Source organism: Propithecus coquereli, unplaced genomic scaffold (assembly GCF_000956105.1).
Source record: "Propithecus coquereli isolate 6110/MARCELLA unplaced genomic scaffold, Pcoq_1.0 Scaffold13, whole genome shotgun sequence".
NCBI classification, from domain to species: Eukaryota; Metazoa; Chordata; class Mammalia; order Primates; family Indriidae; genus Propithecus; species Propithecus coquereli.
In genome coordinates this window covers 7,187,794-7,198,487 of record NW_012137191.1, presented here as the reverse complement: position 1 = coordinate 7,198,487, position 10,694 = coordinate 7,187,794, and the positions used below count along the sequence as shown (strand labels likewise).

General features: G+C 33.0%; 1 protein-coding gene across 3 annotated transcripts in view; it reads left to right on the top strand.

Moving 5' to 3' along the window:
• CNTN1 (contactin 1) overlaps positions 1-10,694 on the top strand; it is a 311,761-nt gene that overhangs the window by 145,430 nt on the left and 155,637 nt on the right. For all 3 annotated transcript variants that reach the window (XM_012638402.1, XM_012638403.1, XM_012638404.1), the window contains 2 exons: positions 137-264; positions 578-753. In XM_012638402.1, the coding sequence (XP_012493856.1) occupies positions 137-264; positions 578-753 (304 nt within the window). The remainder of the gene's footprint in view (positions 1-136; positions 265-577; positions 754-10,694) is intronic.

The following is a 10,694-nucleotide window of genomic DNA, read 5'->3' as shown; positions in this document are numbered from 1 at the left end:
CAACTTTAAAAAAATTCTCTTGCCATATGATTTGTATAAAATATAACAAAAAGATGTCAGTTTCTCTCATGTATGACATACAATAATGTGTTTTACTAAATTAATTTTGTGAATTATTTATTTTTTATTTCAATAGAATACTCATTTGGGAAGATGGTAGTTTGGAAATCAATAACATTACAAGGAATGATGGAGGTATCTATACATGCTTTGCAGAAAATAATAGAGGAAAAGCTAATAGCACTGGGACTCTTGTTATCACAGGTAAGAAACCATTTGATTAATGTCATATTTTGAAGTTTCATATGGTGCTTAATTTCTAATGTATTAAAAGACATGCGATTCAGCTAAGCCTCTAAAACAGTCCGTGTATTGATAAGTTTCTATTTCAAAAGCGTTCTGGGCAAGTCTCTTGCTTAATGAAATTGTTCCTGGAATTTGGATGTGAAAACATCATCTTATTCCTTTGCACAGAGAAACCAAAATGCACTGGACTTTATTGTTTTAATATACCAGATAATATGGTGTCTTATATTTTCTTGAATTTTGCTTTACTCTTTTATTTAAAAATGTACAGATCCCACACGAATTATATTGGCTCCAATCAATGCTGATGTCACTGTTGGAGAAAATGCCACCATGCAGTGTGCTGCGTCCTTTGATCCCGCCTTGGATCTCACATTTGTTTGGTCCTTCAACGGCTATGTGATAGATTTTAACAGAGAGAATATTCATTACCAGAGGAATTTTATGGTATGTGTTTTATGTTTCATCTTATTAACACCCCAGTGATTCCTATGTGTGTTCATTGAAACTTCTATCAATATAATCATATTTTATATGATTTTATTTTTTCCTGAGACCAGAAAACAGGCAAGAAAGCTTTTCATGATTCTCCTCATATTAACTGTAGTATTCTTGAACCTTTCTAAAATGGCTAACCCAAAGATTTTGGTAGAGCTATTAAATCAATAAATATTCATTGGGCTTTAGTATGTTCCCCCATAATTATTAAACAATATTTGCATTGATATGCACCATACCTCAGTATATATGTGGTCTAGGTTCTAGTGCCTTCACTTTTACTTTAAATTAAGTAAGTGCATAGAACTTATACTTTGTTATAATGATGACTTTGAAGCATTTATTTTATGCTTTGAGGGTAAGAAACAGACAAAATATGTATGTTGGACGATTTGGGGAACTAGTTTCTGTGATTTGAAGAGGGTTAAATGGCTATATTTTAAGAATTGGAAAGTATATATATTACAAATCCTAGAATTAAACATAGTGATATAGAGGGTCGAGGTATGGAAATAAATAAAATAGAAGGAAAACATTGGGAAGTAATGTAGGAACAACAACTCGCAGAGGAGCGTCACTCGTGTCTTGACAGGCTGTCTAGGTTATGGTGGATTTAAAAGGCAAATAGATCACTGGCCCCTGCCAGCCTCTTCTCTAGAAAGACAACCGTTTAGGAGCCTAAAGACCTATTTAGAACAAATGCTTAATTACGACAACTCTAACTTTAGGAGTCAGTTATTAATATAGAAACAGAAGCTTGAATGAACTCAGGATATTCAAGATTTTTTAAGTCACATAAAACCAGAAGATTGATATGTACACATTATAATATTATGCTTTCAAATTCTCCAGCTCTTTTTTTTAACTCTTATAAAACTTGCCACTTTAAAAAAAAGCTAAAGGTATCCATGTAACAAAAACACCTGTACCCCCTTAATTAATATTTTCAAATTTAAAAAAAGCTAAAGCAAGCTTTCAGTCAAATAAGACTGGTTTTAACTGGATAGGGATTTTTTTTTACATTTTTATTAGATAAATGCACATGAGCAACTATTGAGGCAGTATCAGTGTTAATGCCTTCTGTATGTTAGTTGTAATTCCAGTTCTTTTTAATTTAACTGGTCTAGCTATAACTGTATCTTTTTAATTTAACTAGCATTGCAATAATTATAAATCTACAATAAACCTACTAATCTTTTGGTTTTTGAGCTGAAACACTTTAAAAAATAACAACTGAGAATTGGCAGAGAACTATAAATTTTGTATCTTGACATTATAGCATGTGACTTTTTTTCTTATATGTCTGAAACTATTTTGATATGCTTAATATAAGCATGCCCAACATTCTTCAAGTTGTGTTTCGTACTGCAAGAAAAGTAAATGTCACTCATTTTAAGGGAAAAAAGTGAGCTAAACAGAGATTTTACTTTTTTTTTTTTAAAAAAAATAGACTTGAAATTGAAAGAACTTCGGTGTCACAGATTAAATAATTTTAAAAATACAACTTGGAAATCTGACAACTATACTTTGTAAAGTAGTTACTTAGTACCTACAATGAAGTCTATGTAAATAGATTTGGGAAAATAAATTGCACTAAGTATGCAGAAACTTCATATTTAGAGCCTATTTACGTTCCCTAAAATAATAGTTATTTTGTGCTGGTTGCACATAGTAACATTTTGCAACAGCAAAAAAAGAATTTAAGAAAAAGAAGAAAGGAAGGAAGGAAGAAAGAGAGAGAAAGGAAGGAAAGAAGGAACAGCCTAATGATTTTAAAAAAGAGAAAAATAAAGAAATAACTGGAATACTAATTGAGAAATAAATAGTAAATTAGACCATAACAATGTAAAAGGCCTTGTGGTCACCCGTGCACTCTCTCCCTTTGCAGATGATAGCCACAGAGATTCACACAGCTGCCCCTCTGCTAATCCAGGGAAGAGTCCTGACTCCAGGCCCAATCTCAAGACTCACCAATTTAGGTTTCAGCTCACTCTATCAAATATAATCCACCTGAGATAGAAAACCTACTCAACTGGTTAAATATGCAACTTAATTGAATAAAATATCAAATTCACATTGTTAGCACTTAATACATGGATAGGTGGATTCAATTTTCTAAATTTAAAAAAATATAAGAATAATCATTTTAAAATAAATTATTAAACTCAATTCTGTCTTTTGAACCTACAAAAGACAATAAAGCTTTCCCTGGTGCCTTCTCTTTTAGGGCAGACTTCACAGTCAGACCTCACTGCTAAATACACCATGCAACATTTAAGTGAAAACACCATAAATGTTTGATCTACCTTTTAGAAGATAGTCCTAATGGCTAATAATTGCTTCTGGGCTCATTAATAGACCATTCTCACTAGGAGTAGCTCTTTTCCACCTAAAGCTTAGTGAATGAATACAATGGGGATAGCAGGGTTTATGGACTGCAAATGTGAGGGAAGACACATTTGCAACTGCATTTGTCTATTGTTCAAAATTTCACAGGCAAAAATCTCAGTATTGGCTTCTTAAATAATGTTTTGGTGTTTTATTTAATTCTGGCAGCATTTCAATGATTGAATAGCATCTGTTCATTAAAAAATCTATACTGAGCACATGCCATAAGCAGGCACAGTGACAGACACTAGGGCAAACAAAACACTGAGTATGACAAACATAGACACCAATCCAAAATAAATCAGAGCTGGCCTGTGAGTTTAAAATTCAGATGTAAATGATTTGGTAGCCATCACAGTTACCAAAACTGACATCATTATCATGTTTTAATAATTTTAATTGCTACAAAGTAATAATAAGAAGTTTTAATTAATAAAGGAATAATAGAAATCAAATTTTTAAAATTTTTATTTCGAGAACCTGTTTTCATTTTCCAGTTTAGCTTCAATAATGAAATGTATTCAGTATGTTTTGATTTTGGCTTGCTATTGTTGATTTTGACCACCAAGTGGCACCCTTGTATAAGATTTTAAATTTCACGGCCTGGGTAATTTGGGACTTGATGCTTTACGAAATTAAACGCAGCTGACCATACTTGTGAATAAATTGTGAGATTGTGGGTGCTTTTAAAGTGTCTTCTTTATACTTTTTCCAATTAGAGTCACGTAAATATCAGGAAATATAGTAATTATACATTTTTAAGGATGTACATTTCTCTAAGAATTTATAATGAGCACCAAAAAAGTAAAAATAACATTGCCATTTCATTAAATAATCCCACTTTATGTAAAATTCTTTTGTATTAATTTTTAAAAGTTACTTTTAATTTTAAGGCTGTAATTAAAAACTTGATACTGATTATAGAAAAACATTAAGAAGTTAAATATCTAGAGTTTATCTGCCACATCATTTATTCTTTTATTTATTCAATAAATATTCACTGAGTATTATTATGTAATCATGACCAGCAAATATTTCATTTGAACCTGAACTCCTGCATAAGGCGTAAGAATGTATGTATAAATCAGAAATTTAATAGATTTGAAGCTTTGAAACAATAAACTATTGAAGCAGTTTATCTGCCATTCTTTTATTCTATTAATATTATATGGCAAATAGTCATAAGTTTTTCAAGTCCAGTTATAAAATGGCTTCTGTTTCAACTTTCCAATTCAATAGCTACTTACTCCCTTAGACTAAGTACAAAAGGCAGAGTCATTTTACTTATTAATTAAATGAATTTATACCCTCTCTTGTTCTAGAAAGTACTCAAGACCATCTTTCAAAAAATATGTATTTGCAATATAACATTTTATTCCTCTTTCATGGTGGTACCTGATCTGTTGAAATTATTTTTTCAACAGCCACTTAAGTTTTGACATCAACTTTGAGTCATTTTTCTTTCAACTGTCTGACAGTATTCTTTTTATCAGAGGCATCATCTTAGTTAACTACATGAGTTTCCAAATGTCCTAATTCTGGTGATTGCCACTAATATATATTTTGAATATAATATATATTTTTTTCTGATTCGCTTATTATAAATAAATGTTTTAATCGTAACTCTGCAAGAAGTTATTGCATGTCTGTTATGATTTCATAAGTATCATCTGAATGGTTCAGAAGTTCTGCAGGAACCAGCCTTGGGCTCTGGGCTGCATTTTTCACTTCTTATTCTATGACTCCGATCCAGGGATTAAAGCTCTCTATGCCTTAGAATTCCCCTCTGTAAAATGTTATTACTCATTCATTTACTTCATTCAGGTTACTTTATTGGGTTCACAAAACTGGTTACTTCATAGTATTTTTGTGAGGATTAAATGAGAGCATGCCTATAAAATGCTTGGCACAATATCTGGTATATTGTAAGTGGTTATTATTAACACTTTCCATAATAGAGCAATCATGACCCATTGAAAATTCCAGAAGCTTTTGCCAGATAGTTTTTTTTTTTTTTCTGGTAAAAGATCTCATTTTTCACAATTTAATTCTTGCATTGCTTGTATTATAAACTAAGTCCTAGGGAAAAAAAATACAAATAAAAATAAAAAAAATTCTAGGTATTTCATTGCTGAAGGCAATGAAGAAGTAATAATAGCCAACATTTACTGAATGCTTACTGTTTAGCCAGCATTGGGTTAAATTCTTTTTAAGCATTTATCAGTTGATCTTCATAGCAATCTCTATGGAGTACATATTATTGTGATTTTTCTCAATTTTCAAGGAGAAGAAACTGAGTATTATTAGAAAAGTTAACTAGCCCCAAGTAATCATACAAGTTGCTGGTGGCCCTGGGAGGATTTGAGGATTATTTCTGACTGCCAACCCAGTGATCTTCATTACTTTGATTTCTTTTTATCCTTTGGTTAATATTCCTGTCTGTGTCTATTTAAATATTAATAATCCTCTAGGTGTTTGAATTAGTATAATACTGTACTGTTGAACTCATATTTTATTCTCTAATCTTGTTTAATGAGCTTTGTATGCTCACTCAGATTATCCAAAATAATTTATTCTCCCTACGCTGTTAGCAACTTTTGCAATACACTGTAAGTCAGGTCTACACAGTTTCATGGGGTCTAACCATCAAGTTCTAGGTAATTCTTAATGATCTCCCCTAGGTAGGTAGGTTACGTGTATGTTTGCAGGTATGTGAGTATACATTTGTTTGAATAGGCAATGCCATTCAAGAGAAAAGAAGACAGATTTCTTACCCTAAGGATATTTTTATTTTTTTAGGAAAATATTAATTATACTAAACATGTCACAAAAAACTCCTCATATTTGAGCATTATCTCATTTTCATACTAGAGCATGGTGTGATCTTGAATAGAAATTTTGCTTCTGCAAGACGAGCAAAAAAGGAGAGGAAAAATAAAACAGAAGTCACTTTGTTGTTCATTTGCTTTTTAAAATTTTATTGGCTCTCTGTTCACTGTTGAACAAGAAGGTGAAGATTGTCTAGGGCTGTGGGGCAACAGGTTGGAAGAAACAAGGAGGGTTAGGCAATCATCCTTGGCAAGAATAAAATTAGAGCTGAAGAAACCAGAGCAGAAGACGAGGTAGGCATAGTGAGATGATGTAAGCCCTGAAGCCTTGGGACTTTGGCCACATGTGGAGACATTTTTCGTTGACAGCTGCAGGGGTTTGGGAGAGTTGGGTGTTACAGGCATCTATTTAACATGGGTGCTATTAGATAACCTATAATGCATGGGACAGGCCCTCAAACAGAGTATTATCTCATCCAAATTGTCAATACTGCTAAGACTGACAAATGCTCTCAAGAAAGATTTTTTAAAAAAGAGACTTGGCAATAAAAGCACTGGCTACTGAAAGGTTATAAGCATGAGGTGTTGGAAACAAAGAGAAGTTATATTGTTTTGAGCAAATAAGAGTGTTGGGACATGAATTTAAAGAAACAAGATTTTTAAAAAGCATATGCAAAATAGTATGAGTAGTAGAGGGTAGATTTCATGTACTTTATGAACTGAAGGCTCTTAAATTTTGATAAGCTGTGGAAAAAAGAGAGAAATACAAAAACAAGTATATAGGTCCTTGGCATACTTCTGTGACCCACACAAAACTCACACAGGCATTTAGCTCATGGCCAAATATTCTGTTTCTCTTTTCAGCCATTAGTTGGAAAAGAGTTAGATAATTAGAGAATTCTGTCATACTTCCTTCTGTATGAATATATAACATTTCTGGCCTCCTTTTCACTATCTTAATAAACCTTTCCTTATACCTAAATGCTATGTTTTATTTACTATTTTCCAGAAGTAAATGGGAAAATATCTATGCTCATTAGGTGTGTCCGTAGTTGGACTGGCTTCTTTTAGGGTCATGACACTTCCAGTGCAGAGACCATGTCAGCTGATGTCACTCTCTAGCCCAGCATTTCATAGTTGAGTCCTCAGTAAGCATTTGCTGATGACAATGCTAAGTGAATGGGATTAAGCATACATAGCAGGGAGTCTTTGTTCTTCAGATATGTATTAATATCACTGGCTTTGAGGGATCCCGCAAAATTCATCCGAAGTTAAGGACACATTTTCTCATAATTTATTTAAATTTATTTTTACTTTTTGTTTTGAGACGGGGTCTCGCTCTGTTGCCTGGGGCTAGAGTGCAGTGGCATCATCATAGCTCACTGCAACCTCAAACTCTTGGCCTCAAGTGATCCTCCTGCCTCAGCCTCCCAAGTAGCTGGGACTACAGGGTTGCCCCGCCACACCCAGCTAATTTTTCTATTTTTTTCCTAGAGAAGAGATCTCACTTGTTGCTCAGGCTAGTCTTGAATTCTTAGCTCCAAGGATTCCTCCCACCTCGGCCTCCGAAAGTGCTGGGATTACAGGTGTGAGCCACCTCGCCTGGCCAAGTACAGACTTTTTAAATAGAATTCCTCACATACTTAAGCATCTCTACAGTAATTATTCTGTTCTTTATGCTTGCAAAATACAGTTAATAAAAAGGGGGGGAAATAAACATGTAAACTTCTGCTATTCTAGGCATGTTATAATTTTACATTGTGGACTTTGATGTCTTTTTCCATCACACTATAAATATACTGTTTTGTTATTGTTGTGTTCCTAAAAAATCTATTTTTCCAGTTTGTTTTTAAGAAGAGAAAATTATCTACAGATCCGGACTTTTGTTCTGATTTTGTCACAGGCAAGTTATATGACCTTGGGCAAAACAGTCACTCTGAGCCTCAGGCTTGTCATCTGTCATATGAAGAAGTTGGACCACATCAAAAGTTTTGATAAATAACAGCACAAAAAGGTTTTTAGCAGCAGAGTTCTTTTTGAAAGGAAAATTTAAATCAGAACCCACATATATAAAAAAGATACCAGTGAGATTGATCTGACTGAAGATGAAATTGTGTGCATGTGTGTGTGTCTGTGTAGGACACTACATAGCCTTATTTACCCACAGGGTCTCTCACTTTTTCCTGTCCCCAAAACACCCATCCTGATCCCTTCCTTCTACAAAGTGGTCCATGAAGATTTTCAGAACTCTAAGGCTAATGGGAACTAATTTGAAAACCATATGAATTAAATGATAATCGAGTTTTCTTTCAACTCTAAAACATAGGTCCTAAATCCAAGGCATTGATGTTTTTGTCTATCATGCAAAATAGTTAGCAGAAACCTCAAAGAAAATTTCCTTCTTTTGAGTTTTCATTTTAAATGGGCCAATTGATCAAAATTGAACTCTTCAGCCATGACTCTCATTGTTTATTTTATATCAAAATAGCCAAATTTAGAGATATATAACATTTCCACTGTTTCTGTAAACATTGAGTGGCTTCTTAGTAATTATCCTGGCCAGCTTCCCTGATTTATCTATTTTTCTATGTCCAGTGATATCACTTCATGTCAATAAGTTTTTTAATCATAATTTTTCTAATTTTTTAGATTCAGGTAATCTTAATATTGATATATTACTTAAAATAACATGAACTTGAATATTAGATAACATTAGGACATTAATATTAATTATGTTATGTGTGAAAATGGTTTTGTGATTGTGTCAGAGAATGGCCTTACTTTTTGACATTCCAGCTAATGTCTTGAGAAGTTGCTAATGAGTTGAGTATTGATATCATGATACCAGTAATTTATTTTTCAAGGATTTATCACTAGATAGATAGACAGTAGATAGAAGGAGAGATGGAGCTAGTTAGCTAGACAATTTGGTAAAGCATATATGACATAAAGTTTACCATTGTGGAAACTAGTTGGTTGGTATATGGGTGGTGATTATACTATTCTTTCTATTTTCTATGTTTGAAAATTTAAAATTTAAATATAAAAAATTTTATAAATAAAACAATGACATGTCATATATGAGGAAGTACCACTTCTACTTACCAAGCTGTGAACCTAAATCCAGTTATCTCATCCGTAAAGCCCTACCTTGGAAGCACCTTGACCTGGTGAAATCAGAGCTACATGTTAACTATAAAGCCTTCCACATGTAGCTTAAGGTAAAATCGCAAATTCCTTGTTTCTAAAATGGGAATATTAATAGTAAATCCCTAGGTATTATGAAAATTAAGTGAGAAAATGTATGTGAAGTAGCTAGCACATTGCCAGACATTTAAAAGGCATTCAGTAAATTAGATCAGGTAATAATAGGAGTTCAGTAGTAGTAGCAAGTAGCAAGTAGTAGCAACCAGTGATGGCAGCATTAGTAGTAGTAGTAGTAGCATTAGTAGTATTCTATTAACAGCAATAGTAGTAGCAGTAGTAGTGGCTGTAGTAATGGTAATATTGTATCTTTCTCTGTAAAATACAGCTAAAAATAATACCTATCTCATAGGGTGGTTGTTAAGAGTAAGTTTGCCCATATAACAGCCCTTGACACGGAGCTAACACCCACTAAGTAAGTATTTGCTGTTGGTAGAGTTTGTGCTGGTGGTATTAACATTTGCAGTTGCATACAATGTATTTTCTATATGTAGTTAGCCTTTCTCTACCAAGCCAAAAGTGAAAAAGAAGAAAAGTTTTGGAGTATCGTGATATATCATATAGCAGACATATTTGATACTTTTTGCTTATGTTTATAAAATATATTCTTTAAAGGGAATATTTTCCTCCAGCCTTCTATATCTGTCCCTTCTCTCTAACCTCAGTGTAACAAAACAGATGGCAGATGGGATTTTTAATAGCCATTATGAGCTCTAAGTTTTATCTAGACCTCTTATGTACCATATACAATATTTTTGTTCATTATGATGAATTCAATGGGTTAATACAACTTAATAATTAATATTCATTTACATTGCAGAAATGAATTTGCAGTTAGTTTATGGGGGACCCAAGGAAGAGGTGGTCATTTATATGTTGGAAGTCTTTTGATTTAAACTTGAGAAACTTCTAAGTGGTCAACCACATATACACTTTGGAACATCCCTGAGCTTTGCTATCACAATTTCCAGTATGTGATTCAACTCTCCTCATATGAAGGAAAGAATTTTGTAATTCAGCCAAGCTGTGGTTTTTAGTGAAAATAGAGACAGCATTCGTATCTAATTTGTGGCTAGAATGTGCTGAGGCCTGTGGTCTTTGCTTGCTTGGTAAGCATTCTGTCAACCACTGAGAACCTCAACTGCTCTTGAGGTATGGAAAGTGCTAGTAGTATTTATAAAAACTTTAGAAAAGCTTTTATACATATACAACTATATTGGGAATGATATATTTAATAGTATATTTTTCCTTTGCTTTCCTTCTGAGGTGTTTCAGTGCCATTTCACCAAATATAGAGCAAATGAGAATAAATTTTAAAGTTGTTGATTATTGCTTTATGCAGGTAGACCTATCATCACCCACCTAAGGCCTAATGTTTAAAATAGAGTTGATTTTAAAATGAGTTTAGCATTAACCTTTTAGAATCATTTAATTAAAAGTTGTACATGAGTTTATTATGAAGAGTCAATA